We start from the raw sequence: 22,221 nt of genomic DNA, 5'->3' as shown, positions 1-22,221 counted from the left end.
AAAGCAGACACTGGGAATGGCCATTGCCAAGTAGGGGTGGACCCAGGAGAGGAGGACCTTCAGAATCCACTGGGGCTTTGCTGGCCAATCCATCGCCCCCATTCCTGGGCCTCTCGGCCCCACCTAGGGTCCACCCCTCCTTTGGCCTGGGACTGACTTGGGGAAGGCCCAGGTCCAAGAAGCTCCACTGACCTGGACAAATGGACCAGGGGTCACCCCCTGCCCTGCTCACCAGATGCGCCTTGGTGCCTGAGGGCCGCTGCTCTCCAAGGCTGTGCCAGGGAGGGAAGAGAGTGTTAGAGAAGCTGCTGGAATTGGGGGACACATAGACACTCTGCTTGCCAAACCAGTGTACCTCGTCCCCTGACCTTGCCTTTTTGTTTTCAGGTCGGGCAGTGTGAACAACAACTGGCTGGACATTTACTACTGGGTGGAAGATTTAGTGAAAAAATTCCAGAAGTACGGCTTCTCCGAGCTGCGGGCCCCTTGGGCTGTGGGAGCTTGGCCCCGGCCAGGCAGAGCACACATCCCTTGGAGCCTCCAGGGGCCTGCACATCCCTCGGGTGGGAGCCCCGAGCCCAGGGCTCTGAACCAGAGCAGAGGACAGATGGACAGATGCAGATGCCAGTGGATGTCCCCTGTGGTGGCCAAGGGGTGGTGCCAAGGGGGGGGAGCTCAGTAAAGTCCATCCACGGCCAGGACAGGGAGGTGGTCACCAGCTCCCCAGAGGGGCTAATTGGTGGAGGAGGGAGGAGGGGAGATGGGGGAGGGGAAGGAGGGACAGAGCTGCAAGAATATCACAGTAGAAGGGAGACGCCTTAGGGACGTGAGTGCAGGTCTTGATGTCACTTTCAAGTGTGTGCAGGTGTGTGCAGGTGTGTGCAGGTGTGCACAGGTGTGTGCAGTTGTGCGCATGCATCTTCTGGGGTGTTGGGCTCTAGGGGTGGGCAGAATGCCATCCTGGCACCTGCTCTTGCGTGAAGCCTCCAAGTCCTTCACTGAATGAAGCTGTGGGCACTGCCTGGTGGGGAGTGGGCCCAGACGTGAGACGCAGTGGGGAGGGGGTGGCTGGCTGGGGGCCTGGCCTGGCTGCCTGGGTGTGCAGCTTCCAGCTGTGAGCCACCTCTCACGAGTGGGCACTTCCTCACAGCCCAAAGCTGAGGATATCCTTCATCTTGTACTCCGATCATGGCACTACCCTCTTGCCGCTCACAGCAGACAGGTAAGTGGCACCTTGCCTTCTCCAGGCAGAGGCAGGAGGAGTGGGGCTGGCGGGGCACCTGGTGGGCTGCAGGGCTCAGGGCCCTTGGGGATGCCAGTGCCTGGAGCCCCAGCTGGGCTGAGTGGGGAGCCAAAAGACTGGGGGTCATGTGGGCCTGGGGGTGGCGTGCAGAGAGCCGTGCTGGGAGGCTGGCACTGCCTCTCTGGGGAGAGGGGTTGTGTGTGTATAACAGGAATGGGGGGCTGGGGAGTGCAGGAGATGTGAGCTTGCAGGGGGGACACATCCCGGGAGCCCTGAGTCCTCAAGCAGCAGCCCTGGGGGCGTGTGGCCTGCAGCAGAGCTGGGGCAGCCTGGACTGATGCTCCCACAGGACTGAGGAGGGGTGGGGCAGAGGGGTGGGGTGGGGCCTGAAGGGTCCCTGGGCCTGGGAGCAGAGGGAGCCCGACCCCTTTGGGGGGTGTGGGGAGCGTGTGGCCACGGGCAGCAGGTGCAGGGTCCTGGAGGATCTGCTGTGGGGGCAGAGGCCAGAGCACAGGGGCTGAGCAGCCCCCGCTAGCCTGTCAGGACAGTGAGATGGGGAGGGGGAGGGGGTCCTAGGGGAAGAGGCACCTGCAGGAGGAGGGGCTTGCCTAGAGAGGCGGAGCCTGCACACCAGCCTCCAGGGGTCCCAGCCCCACCTCCTAGACTGGGTGGGCCTGTGAGGCCGCCCCCACTGCCCCCCCACCACAGCCCACGCTCCTCCCAGCTTTCAGCCTCTCTCCCCCAGCAGCCCAGGAACCCTCTCTGGCCTGTTGGCTACTTCCTCTAGCGCCTACACAGGCAGCTCCTGGGGCTGAGCCCCCCAGGGGGTTGCGGAATGGGAGGGGGAGGGCGGCCTAGAAGCAGGATGAGCTTTCCCAAACTAAACCTCCCATGGGCCGCCTGCCGGGGTCCCACAGGAGTTCGTGAAAACACCAGTCCCTCATGAGGCTGACTTGCAGCTGCACGTGCAGGGACGGTCAAAGGCAAGACCCCCTGGGACTGGGGGCCGTGGGCCAGGGACAAGCTCCGAGCAAGCCAGGCTGAGCCCATGGGGACAGCAGGGCCCTGTCTGCGTGAGATGCACCGTGTCCTTGCACGTCCACGCAGAGCGACTGTGGGAGGCCACGCCCACCTCCACTGCCTTTTCTGTTTTGTTTCAGGAAAAAAATCCAGGAAGGTCTTAAGGAACTTAAAGCTGTAGTACCTGTAGGAGCTATGTACATGGATAAAGGATTTGAAATGGTACAGACTGCTAGAGCTCAGAGAATTTTTCCAGATTGATTAAGTTTTCGGACTATTCCTTGGATCATCTAATGCCTCTCTCCCAATGTTCCTTCATTTATTGCAGGCAAATGACCAAATTGCAAAAGCCACCGCTGGAGGTAAGCCCCCTCCTGCCCTTCATGGTCTCAGGGGTCAAGGGCAAGGCCAGGCTTGGGCATCAGCGCATTCCAGGTCCCGATCCCTCCCCCACGTTCTAGCTCTGAGCTGGAGGAAGTTCCTCACGGTCTCCGAGTTACAGATTCCTCCTCTGGACAAGGAGGCTAAGTTAATACCCATTTTGCCTTTATGAGAACTAAAGTGCCTGCTTGCACCTTTGGTCTTGAGAGGCTGCAGGTGCGTCCAGGTGAGGCCACTTCCCTCTCTGACCTGCATTTGGGAAAAGAAAAGGAAGCAGCCAATGTTCCCGCACAGACGTAGGGTTTGGTTTACAGAACGTCTTCTCGATTGCCACCCTTTGCTGCCCACTGTGGCCTCTGAGCTGCACTGTGGCTTTCGGCTCTTCTTCCTTCCACCCTGTGCCTCCCTCCCTGATGGTGCTGGGTGCTGTCCTCAGACCAGGACTGACGTCCTTCCAGGTGTTACTGGATTTTATTTAGGTTCTTTGACTATGCTGCAGAAACAAATTTCAAGAACATGTCAGGGGAGTTAGGCTAGTAATTTATTCAGGTAGGGAGGAAGGAGAAGTGGGAGAAAAATAACAGATTAGGGGTTCCAGGTAGAGAGGAAGGGGCTGAAAAGTGATAAAGAGAGCTAATTTACAAGCTACACTTCCCCATTATAGATTATAAATGCCCAGGTTTACTTGTGTGGCCACATGGCAGAGGGAAAATGGTGAGATCAGTGCCCAGAGGGCAGGAACAGGTCCAGGGCCAAGAGGAGAGTAGAGAGTGAGAACATGCATTCAGGCCCCATGCCTGGCTTTTTGAACTATTAATTATTCTGCCCCTTTGCTAATGGCAGGGGAGGGGTTCCAGCTGTTTGCTCTTTTGACTGATTACCTCACTAATCAATTCCCCTGTGAGCGCCCAATGACAAAGTCCTTGGAGAATATCCGGGGCTTCTCCTGGCTTCCAGAAGAAGTCTTTGTTCTGAAAGGCAGAATCTTGGGGAGGGTCCTCCAGCAGCCGTCTTGGGGGTTACTGATGTCCACGTGGGCTTCTTGCCAGGTTCCAGACCCATCTATTGATTCCCTATCTTACGAGCCTGCTTCATACCCCCTTCAGTGAGTTTATACTGTCAATCTTAAAGGGGTGCTGAAGGGAGATGATCATTTTTCTGTAGCTACATTCTACTGGTTAGGGGCAGTAGGCTCTACCTGACAAGTGTAAAACTCCCTTGCTCTTCTATCTCAGTTGGAGGAAGATGGATCTGGCATCCTGTATGAAGCTGGATGAAATCCTCATATGGCTAACAAGATATTGATTCTGGAAGAAATAAACTTAATTAGAATTTTTAGAATATATGATCTCACTGAGAGAACACTGGACCACAGAAGTAGAAAAGGCCAGGTGTCTGTAAAGGCTGCACTTCTCTGACAGCAGTGGGTTTTATTTTGCAGGTTTTGAATACTGTTTAGGACTGTTTTAGAGTAATTAACATAGAGATGACTTTCTTCCTTAAGGAAAGGACATACTATTCCCGTGCTGTAGTTAGCATGTCAAGTGCCCTGCGATTTTGCATCACCACAGCAGCAAGAGTCTGCTTGCTGTTTTGGAGCTTCTAAGGCAAAGCTGGTTTCATTTATGATGTTAGGTAGCTCTAGGGAGTAACTAAAACAGATAATGGGGTTTGGTATAGATTGCCAACCCCAGTTTTCAATGGAGGTGGTTATGCCTAAAGCAGCCAAGAGGGAGATGAGAAGAGACATTGCCTTTTTCAAATGAAAACAGACAAGGGTTTTCTTAAGGTGATGGGTTAAAGACCCAGATGATACTTAGCTTTGTCTCTTGAAGAGGTATTTTAGGCCATCCAATGGCTGGCACTCGTATGACCCATCAGGTGCTTCTGGTGAGTCAGTACGTCCTTGGACCCCTGGCTTCACTCGGGATAAGTGTACCCAGCTGGCAATGCCTTTAACTTTAACAGCGGTGGGAGTGATTAAAACCACAAGCTAAGGTCCTCTCCAGTTAGGCTTTAATTGAGAGTGAGGCCTGTTTTCTTGCCAGGTTTTGATCAGAACCTGGTCTCCAGGTTTACTTTGGGTAAAGATAATTCATGGGTAGGAAGAATTTTGTTTCCAAGCTCCTGGATGACTTTTGATTTTTCCCTAGGTTGATAAAATATTTTGTGAGCTCTTGAATTTCTGGATCTAGTACCAGGTCCTGGATAAGGAAAGGCTGCCCATAGACCATCTCAGAGGGGCTAAGCTGAAGTGGGTCTTTGGGAGCTAAACATAGCCTTAGGAAGGCCATGGGCAGACTGGTGACCCAAGGGGATGCCGTTTCCTGGCAGAGTTTAGCTAGAATCTGTTTTAAGGTGCAGTTAAATCTCTCTGCCTTCCCTGAGTATTGGGGCCTCCAGGAGCCACGGAGATGATATTTAATTCTGAGGACAGCTGATAGGCTTTGGGTTAGTTTACTAGTAAAGCCCATTATCACTTTGGAGGGACTTAGGAAATCCAAACCTGGAACTATTTCCTTATGAGAGCTTTAGGCACCTCATTTGCTGTTTCTCTTCTAGTGGGAAAAGCTTCCACCCACCCAGTAAAAATATCTACCACTACTAAGAGGTACTTAAGCCCTGCAAGATGGCATGTGGGAGAAGTCTATCTGCCAGTCCTCTCCAGGGTATGATCCCTGCACCTGGACAGGGAGGTTTAAGGGGGGAGGATGGTGAAGCCTCCCATTGTCTGAGTTATTAACTGCACACAGGGAGCAACTCCCGGTAACTTCTTTGACTGTCTTCACCAGGCCCTGTCCTTCGAAAACCTGTTTGGCTAAGCTGGTTAGGGCTTCCCTCCCCAGACGAGTGGCTTGGTGAAGTCCATGAAGGACTTTCCACTGCACTGCTCCTGGCAGGTAGACTTGAGTATCCTTACCAAGCCACCCATCAGCCTCCAGGGTGAAGCCCAGGCTAGCTGCCCTGGACAGTGCATTACTGTTATTTCTTGAGGTAACACTATGGCTTCCAATAAGTCTAGGATTTCTTGCCTGTGCTTAATAGGTGATCCACTGTTTGTAAGCAGCTTCATTCTCACCATATAGTAGAGTGAGCATGAAGGACAAGGAAAGCATACTTAGAGTCTGTAAATATTAGCCTGTTTCCCAGCTATTAGCTTTAAACTTTGGGTAAGGGCAATCAACTCTACTTTCTGGGCTAAATTTCCAGGGGGGAGAGATTTGGCTTCTATGGTTTCAAATTGAGAAACCGCTGCATAGCCTGCCCTTTTAATTCCTTCTTTAATAAAACTGCTTCCATCTGTGAACCATTCAATGTCTGAGTTCACAAGAGGCACATCTTTTAAATCTGGCCTGCTTGCGTAGTTTTGGTTAAGAGTTTCAAGGCAGGAGTGGAGAAGGGGCCCCTCAGGATCTGACTTTGGCCGTCTACTGGTAGTAGGGTGGCTGGGTTGAGAGTCTGATCTGTTCTTATCTGCACCTTAGGGGTCTCTAGTAATCGAGCCTGGTATTTAATTAACCAAGTACCTGTAAGCCACTTGTGGCTCCGGGTCTCAAACATGTCCTTCACCTGGTGTGGGGTGAAGACTGTGAGAGGTTATCCCTAAGTTAGTTCGGTGGCTTTCTTAATTAAAAGGGCTGTTGCCCCCATTGCTCTTAGACAAGGTGGCCATCCCTGTGCTGTACTGTCCAGCAGTTTGGAGAAATAAACTACTGGTGGAGAAATTTCACCCAGTTTCTGGACTAACACTCCTAGACCCATCCCCTTCTCAGTTATGTATAGAAAGAAAGGCTTCCTTAGGTTAGGAATTCTAGGGCTGGAGGGCCAATTAAGGCTTGTGTTAGGACACGGAAGGCAGCTTCCTGGCTTGTTCCCCACTCTCAGTGTTGGTTATCAGCCTCTGTAATAGCACTGTGAGTGGCTGGGCTATCTCCCCAAACTTAGGTGTCCCCAGTCTACAGTAGAGAGCCATTCTAGGAAAGTCCTCATCTGTTTCTTTGCTTGAGGTGGGGAAGTACTAGTGATGGCTTGAACTCTTTCTGGGGAGAGAGACCTTTCCCCTGGGGCAAGGAGGAATCTAAATAGGAGACTTTCTGCTGAGAGATGTGTGCCTTGGATGCTGACCTCCTATAGCCTCTATCAGCTAGGAAATGAAGGACTGAAAAGGTGTTGACATCAGAAACTTCCTTCATTGGACTGCAAAGCAATAGGTCATCCATGTATTGTAAAAGGACACTGCAGCCAGTGGAGATCAGCTAGGTCCTGAGCTAAGCATTCTCAAAAATATGGGGGCTGTCTTGGAACCCTTGAGGCAACACAGGCCATGTAAGCTGGCCTGGGGGCCTAGAGTTGGACTCCTGCCATTCAAAGGCAGAAAGAAATTGAGAGTCCAGGGGGAGAGGAATGCAGAAAAAGGCATCTTTCAAGTCTAGATAAACCAAGACTAGCCTTGTCTAGTTTTGGTTTAAATAGCACTGTACAGCGGCTGGGCTACTGTACACCAGTTGCAGTTTCCGGGACCTGATTTAGTAGAGTGTAATGGTTGGGTACAACTGGATGAATGGGTATTACAAAGCTATTGACTGTTCGGCTTTTTCACAGGAAGAATCAGCATGTTGCTGGGAGATTGGCAGGGAATTACTAGGCCATTCCCCAAGAACAATTTAACCGTGGGCTGGAGGCCTTTAACAGCCTCCTCCTTGAGGGGGTACTGCTTTCTATGAGGGTATGGCTGGTTAGTATCATAAGAAATGGAAACTAGGGGAACTTGAAGAACCCTTCTGGGTATCCCAGTTTCCCAGACAATAGAATTTACTCTTGATTGCCTGGGGAATAACTGCTGATGAGACACCTGATTTTGATGAGGGAACCCTGGCTAAACACAGTTCCACATTCTTCCTTTGAGCCCTGGGCTGTAGGCACCTTAGAGGTTCCATTGATCCCTCCTAGTTGAATGCAGGGTCCCAGGGTACAAAGCAAATCCTGCCCCGGTAAGGGGTTGGGACATTTAGGGACAATTAAAAATTGATGGCTTATGATTAGGTTTCCTATTTGGCAGAGAAGAGGCTCAGTGAAAGATCTCATTTTAGTTTTACTGTCAACACCCGCTACTGCATAGGTTCTGGGGGAGGGAGGTTTGGAGTAACAAGTCAGAACTGAATAGGTGGCTCCTGTATCAATTAAAAAATTAATTTCTTTTCCTGCCATGTCGAAGGTCACCTGGGGCTCCTCTAGTTCGACGTTCCATGGAGTCATCCAAGGAGCTGCTCTTTGCCCTGGGCCCCCTCAGTCCTCCATGTGGGGAGGGGGGCTGGTGCCACTAGGCCCCGGGCTGGGCGCCACCTCCCCTTCAGGATTCGGTGCTCTCCTGAGCCCAATGCCTGTTTTCCCAGACTGGGGCAGGGACTGGGGGCTCCTTACGTAGTTCAGGGCAGCTTTTCTTCCAGTGTCTTCCACAATTGAAGCAGGGTCTCAACAGTCTGGAGCCTGAGCTGGGGTGACCCTGGGATGGTCGGCTGCTCTTTATGGTAACTGCAAGTAGCTGAGCCTCCTGCCTGTCCCTCTTTGCCCTCAATTCCTCAAAAGTCTGGTCACAGTTGTCAAAGATGGAAAACGCTACTTTTAAAAGAGAATTCATTTAGGTCCCAGGACCTAGAGCTAGCTTTTGGAGTTTCCTTTTCATATCTGGAGTTGCCTAGCCGATAAAATAGGTTTCCAATACAACCTGTCCCTCCAGTGAGTCTGTATTAACTTGGGTATACTTTCTCCTAGCTTCTAGTAGTCTCCCTTGAATCAGGGCAGAATTTTCCTTTTCCATCTGGGTTATTTCCTGCAGCTTATTATAATTAACAGACTTGACAATGTACTTTTTCATTCCCTCTAGTAGGCATGCTATTGCATGGTCTCTCTTTCTTATGTCTGCTTGCCTTCTTTGGTAGTTCCAGGTAGGATCAGCCTCTGGAACTGCCACAACCCCTATAGCTTATTGCTGGGGCTGCTGGGCAGCCTTCCCATCGGCATGCCCCTGGGCTGCTTCCCAAATTCAGCAGTTTTTTGCAGGGACATAGCACAAGACTAGGATGACATGTGTGTCTCCTCACGCCAGCTCAAAATTTAGGGTTAACTTCTGGAATTCCTTGGTAAACTCATCTGGGTCTTCTGAAAATCACCCCAACTGTTCCTTACACTGAGTTAAATCTGTCATAGAGAAGGGAGTATGGACTCTAATTGTTTCTGCTTCCCTTATTGTGTAGAGGACATTTTTGCATCCCCTATTAAGGTGGAAAGATGCTCCACTTCTAGTGACTCCCACTGGGGTAGCTATAGGCACATGAGGCATGGAAGCAGGGGCTGGAGGGGGAAACTGAGGAGGGGATCATGTAAGATACTCACCCTCCTTTTCAGGGAGTGGTTTCACTTTCTGAGCATAACATAACTTACAAGATCCACTTAACCTTGTGTCCTGATATAGAGCCGTAAAAAGCTGAACATATGAAACCTCTGACTGCTTTCTTTCCTTCTCACACAGGAGGTCTGTCTGCAAAATATGGTCATAATATAGGGCACCATTTACAGGCCAATTTTGGCCACCTTCCAGGCTATACTGTGGCCACGCAGTGTAGCAAAAGAAGATCAGTTTTTCCTTCCACCCTTCAGTTGGTAGGGTTGTCCAGTTCTCGAGAATACCCCCCACTGGGGAGTCTGCTGGTATGCTAGCAGCTGCACCCATTATTCTAGGAAGAATGAAGAAGCACCTTTTAGTCGACGGTTCTGGCATCCCAGAGTCCTAGTCTGACTAAAATGTTCACCACTCCACATAATTTGGAGCTGAAGCTCTGTCTCAGTGTCTCGAGAATTTCAATTTTCAGAGCCTGCCTGGCCTACAAGCATCCTTGTGGGCGACCTAGGTCCTGGGTGATATTTTATTCCAGATATCAAATCAATGCACCCAAGCCGAGTTGGTGGGAGACTGAACAGCAGCCCCAAATCAAAGCACCTGAGATATCTGTCTCAGGGGATATTTGACTGCTCTCTGAATGGATGGGCCCAAGGAATGGGGGCCCTTCAGTTTCCTGCTCTGGTTCTCAGCACCCCAACTTTCCAGGGCCCAAGACCCACTGCACTCGACATACCCAAGCCTTCAAAAGTCTTGGGGGACATGCAGAGTTACTTCCCACCACCCGGGGAATCAGGGGCTCTGATGCCAGACATTTCCGGGGCCACCTGGACTTGGAAGACAGATCAAATAGATCAGATGCCCTCCAAGCCCAAGAGAGCTTCCTCCTCCTCTCCTTTCAGAAGCTCAAGGCTGTCCTAGTTCTATGACTTTACTGTCTGATAGTTTCCCAGTTAAACCAGCCATCAAAAGGCCATTAAGTGATTGATGATCAATTGCTCTAGCTAACAGGCTTTGGGGCCCTGGGGCAATAGCTTCCTGGCTAGACAAAGGCACTTTCCATTTTTACTGTTTTTAAAACATTCCAAAGCATTCTAACACAAACCTGTAAAGAGAAATTCATTAGCAAGAAGTAGAAAGGTAAAACATGGGGTAAAGGTTAGATCAGGGGTATCCTGGCCTGTGGCCCCCAGGGAAGGGAAAAGCATCTGTCTTGGCTCAGCCCATCTTGGCTCAGCCCACTGCCTTCCCACTTCATGCCCCAGGTAACTGGGTGTGGCCAGATAGGAATGCCGTTGGCAAAGTTGTGGATGCACTGGGAGGGGCAAGCCCCCTGCTCCGCCACTGCCATGCACCTCCTAGGGGACAGGGCAGGAGAAGGCAAAGGCAGGCAGGCCTGAGGACAAAGACTCTGGCTGTTAAAAGGGCTTGAAAAAGAAGCTTTGCAGGACCCAGTGCTCTGCCAGAACCTCCGTCTTGGCAGGGCCATGATTTAAGCCACTGCCCTATGACACAGCCGTCCTGGCTGGGGTCAGGTGGCACAAGGCTGGGTGCGTGGCAGTGACAGAGCCCCAGTCTCTTCCCTCCAAGGATTATGTCCTGTGGGGGCTCGTAGGCAAACCCATTTAAAATGGGGAGCCCAAGGAAGGCATTAAGCAAGCTGTAGGCTGTAGCTTCACTCACCAATAAACTCTAGGACTGGCTCTGCCAAATATGTTAATGGATTTTATCTAGGTTCTTTGACTATGCTGCAGAAATAAATTTCAAGAGCATGTCGGGTGAGTTAGGCTAGTAATTTATTCAGGTAGGGAGGGAAGAGAAATAGGAGAAAATAACAGATTAGGGGGCCCGGGTATAGAGGAAGGGGCTGAAAAGTGATAAAGAGAGCTAATTTACAAGCTACACTTCCCCATTATTGATTATAAATGCCCACGTTTACTTGTGTGGCCACGTGGCAGAGGACAAACGGTGAGAGCGGTGCACAGAGGGCAGGAACGGGTCCAGAGGCAACAGAGTGGAGAGTGAGAGCACCTCAGGCCCCCCACCTGACTTTTTGAACTATTAATTATTCTGCCCCTTTGCTAATGGCAGGGGAGGGGTCCCAGCTGTTTGCTCTTTTGATTGATTACCCCACCCATAAATTCCCTGCGAGGGCCGGATGATAAAGTCCTTGGGGAACATCCTGGCTTTCTCCTGGCTTCCAGAAGAAGTCTTTGTTCTGAAAGGCAGAATCTTGGGGAGGGTCCTCCAGCAGCCATCTTGGGGGCTATTGATGTGGACTCTGCCAGGTTCCAGATATTCCTTATCTTACTAGCCTGCTTCACAGGCTTCATAAGCAGGATGCACTGGGGTTTGCAGAGCCCTTAGCTGGGCACATGGTACCCCGTCAAAGGCCTTGGCCCCAGGGCCCTAGGACACTGGCGGGAACCCCCAGGCCTGATGGTTCACTGTCCCCTTGCCCCAAACCTGCAGCCTACCCATTACGGTAGGTCAGCCTGCAGCTCTCTTTGCTGTTCTGGAGTCTTCCACCTGTCAGGTGTATGAACCGGGTTTCCCTTCCTAGCACGGGTGTTACCATCAGGTGGGGGTGGGTGGGGCAGCCAGGCACCTGGGGCACCAGGTGGGTGCTGGGCTCAGGCCCTTCTCCCTCTGGGGTCTGCTGCAAAGCATGCAGAGTAGGGTGGCTGGCACATGTGCCTCCCTGTGAGCTGCCCACACCTTGCCTGCGAGGACTTGGTGTGGGGCCCTGGGCTGTGTCCCACATGGGCAACCCTGAGGTTCTGCCACCTGCAGCCCCCGGGTGCAACCCAGGTGCCTTTCCCATCTGGCCCCTTTTTCCTTGTCCCTCAGGTAAGAAGGTTTCCAGCATGATCATAGCCTTCACTGATGGGACGCTAGAGCCAGCCGTGTTTGCAAACACTAAGGTTGAAGTGAGTTCAAGCCACAGTCATGTGCATTTTGCTCCACATCTTTGGATGAATTGTACTTAACACCTTCTCTCTCTCAGGCTCGAAAGGCTCGGCATATGGGGGCGACTGTTTATGCTGTGGGTGTAAAAGACTTTTTGCAATCACAGGTAATCAGAACTGGAATGCAGGGGCTGCTCTTGAGCCTGGGTGGGGGAAGGTGTCAGAGGCTGCTTTCCCAGGCTAGCCCAGGGATGATTTCCTAACCCCCTCCAATTACTCGCGGCCACCCCTGTCCACTGCAGAGGATGGTAACGGTGGGCTTGGGCACACCCCAGCTGAGGGTGGACGGGCCCCCCCATGAGTTCTGCTGCAGATGAGAGGATCTAGTACAAGGGTAATGGGCAGTCTGTTGCCTGTGGACCCCACAACCCTCTCGGGCCCCTGGCTGTGGGTCCCTGCCACCTCTCCTCCTCATAGCTGGAAGGGTTTGCAGACACCAAGGAGCATGCGTTTGGGGTGCTCGGAGGTTTCAAGGCCCTGCAGAGCATCACTGACAAGGTGAGTGGGAGCTGGACACGAGGAGGGGTGGACTTGAGCGGCTGTGGGAGCTGGACACGAGGAAAGGTGGGCGTGAGTGGCTGCGCTAGAGGAGGGGCCGCTCTCAGCCTGCCCCTCCACCCTGCTCTGTGTTCTAGCTGGGGGAGAAGAGCTGTATTGAGCTCAAGTCTCTGGATCCTGTTGTTGCCTGCGTGGGAGGTAAGAGCTGAGGAGTCACCGCTGTGGTCACAGGTGTGTGTGTGGAAATGCCTGTGTGTGGGTGAAAGGACATGTGTGCCCGTGGTGTGCACATGTGAGTGCTTATGTGCATTTCTGCATGTTTCTGTGTGCCTGCGTGTACAATAATGTGGCGATGTGTGCATATGTGTTCTGTGGATTGTGTGCATGTTCACATGTGCCCGCTTGTATATTTGTATTTTGTGTATACGTGTGAGTGTGTGTGTGTATGGGCATGCTCTGCCATCACCCGTCCTGGTTGTGATGCGTGTCACAAGGGTGATACCAGCCTGCTCCTCTCCCCAGGCCTGGGGCCAGCTGTGCTCCACGGGGCCCATGTTGCTCACAGCCCCTGTGGGCGCTGCACACACCCTAGGTGGACCAGTGGGGGGCAACAGAGGCAAACATGTGTGTGCCCGCAAACACCATCTGGCACAGCCCCTCCCAGCTCACTGCCTCCCCTGGAACAGCTCCTGTGGGATTTTGTCACATGTTGTCTGTGTCTGAGCCTCCTGGGTCCCCAGGCAGCCTGTGCTCTAGAGTCTACTCCCTGCATCCACCATGCGTGGGACCCACCCATGCCATGTGTGTTGGGTGTGCCCTGGAGGGTGCTTGAGGTGGGCTCTGGGCATTTGCTCTCCTGTCTGATACTGGCTGTGTCCTGGCACGGGCAGCCCTGTGGTTCTTGGGCTAGCTTCTGAAACTCACTCCGGGTGCCATTCCCAACCCAGCCACTCCTTGCTTTTGAAACCCTCTAGGGTTTTTTTTATTTTTTTTATTTTTATTTCACCCTTATTGTTGACTTCTATCCAATATTCTGTTTGGCTCCATTTTATCATTTCTATCTCTTTACTGTAACTCTCATTTGCATATTGTTTTCTTGATATCCTTCAGTTCTTGGTCCCTTTTCCTTTACTCTTTGATCATATTTAAGACCATTTTTGATGTCTTATTCTAGTATCTTCTAAGTCTGGTCTTCTTTGTTGGTGTTTTCTGATGTTTTATCTTGTTTCTTTGTATGCCTTGTAATCTTTTGTTGCACATTGTAAATTTTAATATTTCAACGTGTTGCCTCTAGAATTTAGTCACTGAGCTGTCTCTCAAGTTTGTATAGTGCTACTGATATGACAGATTACCTTGAATGTAAGGAGCTAGCAAAAACAAAGAAATGCAAAATGCACCTTTCACAGTCCTTGCAAATTAGCTCTGGGTGGGTTGGTGCTCTCCTTTAGAAATCAGTCCTCCTAAGGATGAATGATGAACGTGAAGAATAGCCCAGGGCAAAAGCGTGGAGTCTCTCCAGACTTTTCTGAGCATGCATCTTTTACTGGGCATGTGCTTGTGGCCTTAGGAACGCCTCTATTTATAGGGATCGGAATTCCCCCTCTTTTCTCTATGAAATGATCTTTCCAGTCCTGGGAACTCTAATTTATTTCTTGAAGGTGGTAATCCTTTGCCCCAGGCTGCTGAGGTTTGATTTTTGTTTGTTTGTTTGTTTTTTCAGGTGTACATAATCCTTTATTTTTCTTAATTATTTGACATACATGCACATGTAGATTCAAGTATCATGTCTTTTTATAAGCATTGGCATAAAGTTGGCCTACTGAATGGAAATTTTTTTTTCTCTTATCAATTATATATTTCACCCCAGGTTTACTTTCAATCAAGGGAATATTTAATGCTCCAATGATATAAAAAGCATATTCCAGAAGTAAACTTAACAAGTCATACCAAGAAGGTTGAAGAGCCAAAAGACTTATTAGTTCAAGAGCTCAACTGACTTGATTATACAAGTTATAGCCATGCTTGATGTATATTGGTCAATGTAGATTGCTCTAAGCCCTGAGGATTGCAAAGTGAAGCATAAAGGATGAATGCTTTCAAATGGAGTGACTTTTATAGATCCAGAATGAGTCAAACCTAACTATTCTTTTTTTATCTTCTTTTTTTTTTAAAGATACATAGATCACACAAAATAATTTTTCTTAAACTTAGTTGTCCACTGTGTGCTTCTGCATGCAGGGCAAGTTCTTGGACAGTGAGCCAGAGAAAAGAGTCCTGATTCAATTCTTCATGCTGCCACCTGATACGTTGGTATATACATACATGTACCCCAATATGCAAATAGAGGTCATTATTTCCTTTCCAGAATTGAGACAGAGAACCACACTGAGACCATGGACTATCTCCAACCTGAGCCAGGAAGTGGGTGGGGGGAGGGGTTATTGAGGATGTCAGCAGCTTTTCCTACTGTTTTTATTATTTTATTGAAACCTATTAACAAAGCATAAATCCATCCAAAATGTGTAATCAATGGTATTTGGTATAATCACATTGTGCATTCATCACTTCAATCATTATTAGAACATTTTTTGTTATTCCAATAAACAAAAAACAAACAAATAAAAACTCATCACCTCTCAATCTCTCTCTATGCTTCCCCTGCCATACATAGCTGCTATTCTGTTTCTCTCGAGTTTATTTGTGTTTATGTTTTGTAAAAGCAATGTTATATAGCTGCAATATCACCCATATTCATATTTCACATGTTTCACTATGTTATATAGCCCAATGGTATATTTTTTAGCTTTCCTTCTGGAAATATACATGTCCTTAGACTTTCCCTTTCAAACACTGTCATACCTATATAATAGCTCTGCTAATCACAGACACCATGATGTGCTCTCATAATTTCCATTCATTTACAAAGATTTACAAAAAAAAAAACTGTTCATCGATTCTGAAAAAGTTAGTCCATAGCTTTCCATTCTCTACCCTCATTCCTTTTTCTGGTGACCTATATTCAAATTAACTCCATGAGTTTACACAATATATTTAGTTCATAATAGCACAATCCTACAATATTTGTTCTTTTGTGTCTTGCTTGCGTCACTCAACATAATGTCCTCCAGGTTCATCTTTGTTGTTATATGCTCTTACCACTGCATAATATTCCATCATGTGTATACATCAAAGTTTGTTTATCCATCCCTTGGTTTCTGGACAGCTGGATAGTTTTCATCTTTTGGCAATTGTGAATAATGCCACTACGAACATTGGTGTGCAGATGGCTGTTTGTGTCACTTCTCTCAGTTCTTCTGGGTATATACCTAGTAGCAGTATCACTGGTTCACATGGCAAGCCTATATACAACTTCCATAAGAACTGCCAAACAGTCCTCCACAGTAACAATACCATTCTACATTTCCCACCAACAGTGAATAAGTGTTTCTATCTCTCCACATCCTCTCCAACACTTGTAGTTTTCTGTCTTTTTAATAGGGGTTGTTCTAATAGGTGTGCAACAGTATCTCTCACTGTAGCTTTGATTGGCATTTCCCTAATCTCTAGTGATATTGACCTTTTTTTCATGTATTTTCCCCATTTTTATTTCTTCTTTGGACAATTATCTATTCAACTCCTTTGCCATTTTTTAATTGGGTAGTTTGTCTTTTTATGATTAAGTTATAGTATCTCTTTATATTAATATATCATGGATATTAAACCCCTATCAGATATGTGATTGTGAAATATTTTTTCCCGTTGAGGTGACTGCTTTTTCACCCATTTGGCAAGGTCTTTTGAGGTGTACAAGTGTTTAATTTTGAGGAGGTCCCATTTTTCTACTTTTTCCTGTTGTTGCTTGTGCTTTGGGTGTAAGGTTTAAGAAACTACCACCTATCACAGTGTCTTGAAAATGTTTTCCTACATTTTCTTCTAGGAGTTTCATAGTTGTTGCATTTACATTTAGGTCCTTGATCCATTTTGAGTTAATTTTTGCATAAGGTGTGAGATAAGTGTCTTCTTTCTTTCTTTTGGATATGGCTATCCAGTTCTCTCAAAACCATTTGTTGAATAAACTATTTTGATGCAGGTGGGAGGGCCTGACAGACCTGTCAAAAATCACTAGACCATAGGAGAGAGGGTCTATTTCTGAGTTCTCAATTCAATTCCTTTGGTCAATCTATCAGTCTTTATGCCAGTATCATGCTGTTTTTACCACTGTAGCTAAGTAATAAGCTTTAAAGTCAGGAAGTGAGAATCCTCCAACTTCATTATATTTTAAGACATATTTGGCTATTCAGCACCCCTTACCTTTCCAAATAAATTTGCTTATTGCCTTTTCCATTTCTGAAAAAAAAAAAAAAGCTGTTGGAAATTTTATTGGGATTGCATTGAATTTGTAAATCAGTCTGGGTAGAATTGATATCTTAATGATATTTGCACTTCCAGTCCATGAAAATGGAGTGTTCTTCCTGTTATTTAAATCTCTTTGGTTTCTTTTAGCAATGTTTTATGGTTTTCTGAACATGGGTCCTTTATATCCTTGGTTAAGTTTATTCCTAAATATTTGGTTCTTTTAGTTACTATTATAAATGGAATTTTTTTTCTGATTTCCTCCTCAGATTGCTCATCAGTAGTGTATAGAAATGTTATTGATTTTTGCTTGTGAATGTTGTATCCCACCACTTTGCTGAACTTGTCTATTAGTTCTAGTAGCTTTGTTGTAGATTTTTCAGGTATTTCTAAATATTGGATCATATCATCAGCTAATAGTGAAAGTTTTACTTCTTCCTTTCCTATTTGGGTGCCTTTATTTCTTTATCTAGCCTAATTACTCTAGGTAGAATTTCTAGCACAATGTTGAATAATAATGGTGGCAGTGGGCATCATTGTCTTGTTCCTAATCTCAGCGGGAAGGTTTTCAGTCTTTTAATTTTTTATTAAGGCAGTTGTATTTTTTTTATTATCTTTTTTTTAAGATACATAAATTACACAAAAGGTTTTCAGTCTTTCGCCATTGAATACAGTGCCAGCTGTAGGCTTTTCATATTTGCACTTTACCATACTGAGAAAGCTTCCTTCTATTCCAATCTTTTGGATTGTTCTTATCAAGAAGGGATGCTGTATTTTGTCAAAAGCTTTCTGCATCAATCAAGAGGATCATGTGATTTTTCTTCTTCAATTTATTAATGTGATTGATTACACTAATTGATTTTCCTGTGTTGAACCACACTGGCATACCTGGGATAAAACCCACTTGATCATGGTGTATAATTCTTTTAATGTGTTTTTGGTTTTGGTTTGCAGGTGTTCTGTTGAGAATTTTTGCATCTATATTCATTAGAGATATGGTCTGTCATTTTCTTTTTTCAAAATATCTTTATTTTTTATCTTCTTATTGATATTTTCCTTCAATTTCTTGAGTTGATTTAGTGGCTTTCTGATTATTATTGATTAGTTGTCTTAAATACTGTTTCTCTTCAGAATATTTGTTTTGTTTCTTTGGCCTGTTCATCTCTTCCTTTTTCCTAGTATGGCTTGTAAATTTTTGCTGATGTCAAAGCATCTGAATATGTTGTTGAATTTACTCTGGTGGTCAATTCCTTTCTCTTGCCTAGTGTTTTATTCACAGCTCTTTTTTTGCTTTTTGGTTCAACTTATTCTAAGTCTTTAAAATTGCCCAGCTTAAGTTATAAAATTTAGGCCAGGGGCTCAATTAATAGGGTGCAGATTTTCTCCAGGGATGGGATAAAGGAGGAGACCTAAAAGCAGTTTTTCTCCTTGCAATATCCTGGCCAGCCAGCAGATGGCACTCATTGCTGAAACCTTTCCTCAGAAATGTTTCAATCTCTGCTTTTCCATGTCTCTGGTCTGGCCAGAATCAAGATTCAAAGCAGGATCTGCTGACTGAATTCACTGAAGAGCAGCCCTCTGCCTCACCCTCCCTCATCCCTTGTACCAGCTGACAGGGAGGAAAACATCTGCCCCCCTTGCAGTAGGCTGCAGTGTGCCAGGGGTTTTATCCAGGCCTAATGTCTCAAGCATGGGGAATGAGAGCTCTATTGGCCACCGTCCGGGTTTACTAGCTCACATTTGTTGTTTCAGGTTCTTTGTCTCTCTGTCGCTCACCATCCTGAGAGTTGGGCAGAACTGCCTGGTCTGCTGACCCCCAAAGCAGGTCTCTCAGATGGTTTTGGCTATTTATATGAGAATGTTGAGCCCTCCCTGCCTATTCCAATGCCATCTTCCTGGAACTCCCCTATTGTGCTTCTTTTTTTTTGTTTATTTGTTTTTTTAAGATTTATTTTTTATTTATTTCTCTCCCCCCCCCCACCCCATTTGTCTGCTCTCTATGTCCATTTGGTGTGCGTTCTTCTGTGTCCACTTGTATTCTTATCAGTGGCACCAGGAATCTGTTTCTTTTTATTGCATCATCTTGCTGTGTCAGCTCTCCTTGTGTGCAGTGGTGCCATTCCTGGGCAGTCTGTACATTTATCACACTGGGTGACTCTCCTTACAGGCCACACTCCTTGCATGTGGGGCTCCCCTACGTGGGGGACACTCCTGTGTGGCATGGCACTCCCTGCATGCATCAGCACTGCATGCAGGCCAGTGCACCACATGGGTCAGGAGGTCCTGGATTTGAACCCTGGACCTCCCATGTGGTAGGCAGATGCTCTATCCATCGAGCCAAATCTGCTTCCCTCCCCTACTGTTTTTAAGTTGCCTTTTCTTGTTTTTGGTGCACTCCCATTTACTACAACTGTTTACCTGTTTTCCCAAACTCTGAGGAAGATGGTTTTGCCAGTTTTTGCAAGTTGTTTGAAGATCCTGTGGGGGAACAGAACTCTAGAGCATCTATGCTGCCCCCTTGGTCAGTTGGAAAGCCACCACTGTCTCTTAGCCTTGGTTTCCCTTTGAAAAAAACTGAGATAGTGACGCCTGATGTACAGTGTTGTTGGGAGGTATAGGGAGAATGTTTACAAAAAGCCCAGCACATAGGAGGTGCTCAGTCAGTAGGGAATGGTATTTTGGATGAACGTGCTAGGTACAGGCCTTGGCCTGGTAAGAGGTTTGCCCATTTATGATTTCTCTTGGGGCAGGAAGGCTCAACCTAGCTCCCTTTGCCTCATCTACAGCCTGATCTATTTGCATTCAGACAGCTAGACTTTCCCTTCTCTGGCTAACTGCAATCACTCATGCTTTATTAAATTCAGGTTCTGCCTTGCAAATTACCTCTTTAGTAAACACTCCTAGGATGTAAATGGGAAATGACCCATCCATGACACTGGGGCACATCCCTACTCAGTCTGGCCTGGGTCAGCTCTTCAAAAAGGATCTATGCAGGGAAAATAGGCCCAATGTTCCCTCCAGGGCAAGGATTGCACCTGTGAACAACTGGGGTGAAGGGACCCTTGAGGAAAGGTAGGAGTTAGGAGGCTGGGATGCAGCCAGGATGCATCGATCCAGAAGAAGCTGTGTGCCTTCCCTTCCTTGATGGGAAAGACTGCCACTGCTGAGTGACACACAACTTATCCCTGGGGCCTGCATACAGGTCTTCTCAGCGCAAGCCACCAGGCTGACATGGCCTTGCCACCCACATGGCTCAGGAGCTTCCTAAGGCAGGGCCAATGCCACAGAGTACTTCCATGGGTAGGGGTAGGGTGGTGTGGGCCAGACCAAGACAATGAAGACTGACTATCCACATTAAGGCGAGTGCTGCGTCCTTCCCTGGGAAATAGTAAAAATGTATGAATGCAAATCTACTGAGGCCAGACCTTCCCATCTTAAAAAAATTCAGAAATCTGTATTATAAGATTAAATGTCCAATCACCATCCCAGGGTCCACAGGATGGAGGAATAAAATATGGATTAGAGTGGACTTACTTGTGCCCTACTATAGAACTATTGTGACTCTAGCAATGGAAGAAACTGTATCATGATGTGGAGACGGTGGCCACAGGAATTGCTGAGGGCAGGGAGAGGGAAGAAGAGGTGCGATATGGGGGCACTTTTGGGACTTGGAGTTGTCCTGAATGATATCACAGGGACAGATGCTGGATATTATATATCCTGCATTAACCCACTGAATGGACTGGGAGAGAGTATGGACTACGATGTCAACTATTAACCATGCAGTGCAGCAGTGCTCCAAAATGTATTCACCAAATGCAGTGTGCCATGATGATGAAAGAGGTTGTTGATATGGGAGGAGTCAGGGTAGGGTGGGGAGTGGGGTATATGGGAAACTCCTATATTTCTTAATATAACATTGATTGTGATCTATGTATTTTTTTTAAAAAAGGACAATTTTAAAAATTTGCTATTAAAAAAAAAGATTAAATGTCTGGGTTGCTAAAAGTGGGCCCCCATATTTTGAAGACTTCGATACCTACCAAACACATCAGCAGGCCAGCTTTGGCCCAGGAGCCCACAAGTCTCTTTCCTTTGCTGCCGGTGTTTGCACCCTCTGCCCTGGAGGGGTGGAACAGAGGGGCAGAACTCTGGGAGGCAGAAGGAATCAGAACTTCCAGGGTCAAGGTCACACCAGGGTTCAGGGGGAAAAGGCCCTCAGGTTCACTTCCCTGGAGCCCCTCAAGCTCGGGGCTGGAATTAGCGGGCCTGGGTCAGGAGGCAGTGCCGTGCAGAGGAATGGGTTTCAGGCAGACAGACCTGCGTGGAACAGCGATGGCCGGGGGACCCCCTGCCCTCCCTGCGGCTGCTGTAATGTTTGCCAGGGGCGAGGCCCCGGACGGCCCCTACGTGTCAGCCCTTCTCACACAGGGACGGATGTGCACGCTGAGCCCAGCGTGGGCTGGGGGTGGTCCCTGGTTGCCAGGGAGAGGCAGGGGCTGGTGTAGCTGACTCAGGGCTCTGCACCCAGAGCTAGGACGGGACTGCCCCTGTCACGAGGGCTTCTGAGGAGCAGGGTCCTGGGGACTTCCCTGCCGCCCTGGGCACCAAGAGGACAGGATGAAGGAACAGCCCCTGTGTGTACAGAAGCCCATGGCTCCAGGCCTGGGGGCCCAGCTCAGGCAACCTGGGGGCCTCAGGCCTGCCTGGGCCGAGCTCTGCTCTCACCTGTACCCAAGGGGTGACTCCACCCTCTGCCAGCATCCTGTGGCTTTAGGGAGCCCCGTGGGATTTCGGGGTCAGAAGTCCCTGACTTGCCACTGGGGTTGGGTGATGGTGGAAGGAGCCTGAGGACACAGGGCCAGCCCAACCCCTCCCAGTGGAAGATGCACCTGCACGGGGTGGTTCCCACAGTGCCAGCAGCCTTACCTGAGCAGCCTTGGATGTCTGTTTTCGGGAAAGCCCACCTTGAGTGGCAAGATTAGAAGGAACTCAGCCCTGCACTCTTCCTCACACGCCTATGTCATGTTGTCCTTGCAGGCGAATACCGAGTGGTGGTTCGGGGAAGTGGCTTTCAGAACACAAGGGACAAAAGCTCAGTTATTTGCAGATTCAAGTTCACTGACAACAGCATTTTGGGTAAATATCCACTTTGGTTCATTGGAGTGAAAGGACCCCACACAACGCTGTGTCGCCTCTCAGCCAACCTTTCCCAGCCCTCGCCCCACTCTGCACTGGGGTTAGAGGCAGCGTGGGCAAGCAGGGGGTGGGCCAGGCCAGTGGGGGGCTGGGGGCCTGGCCCCCTCCCACCCTGACTGGAAACAGACCCCGGGCACCTGGAGCAAGGCTGAGCTCCGCCT

The 22,221-nt window shown here is 48.4% G+C and overlaps 1 protein-coding gene across 1 annotated transcript; it reads left to right on the top strand.

Annotated features, from left to right (window-relative positions):
- Positions 1-1,090: 1,090 nt before the first annotated feature.
- Positions 1,091-22,212, top strand: LOC131278912 (anthrax toxin receptor 1-like). Its single transcript, XM_058299551.1, has 9 exons — positions 1,091-1,222; positions 2,404-2,485; positions 2,592-2,625; positions 11,892-11,971; positions 12,049-12,117; positions 12,428-12,508; positions 12,646-12,706; positions 21,902-22,000; positions 22,187-22,212. Exons 2-9 carry the CDS (start codon positions 2,459-2,461, stop codon positions 22,210-22,212), a joined length of 477 nt encoding a protein of 158 aa, XP_058155534.1. The 5' UTR covers positions 1,091-1,222; positions 2,404-2,458.
- The last annotated feature ends 9 nt before the right edge of the window (positions 22,213-22,221 follow it).

Source organism: Dasypus novemcinctus, chromosome 6 (genome assembly GCF_030445035.2).
Source record: "Dasypus novemcinctus isolate mDasNov1 chromosome 6, mDasNov1.1.hap2, whole genome shotgun sequence".
Taxonomy (NCBI): domain Eukaryota; kingdom Metazoa; phylum Chordata; class Mammalia; order Cingulata; family Dasypodidae; genus Dasypus; species Dasypus novemcinctus.
This window is presented reverse-complemented; position numbering and strand designations above follow the sequence as displayed.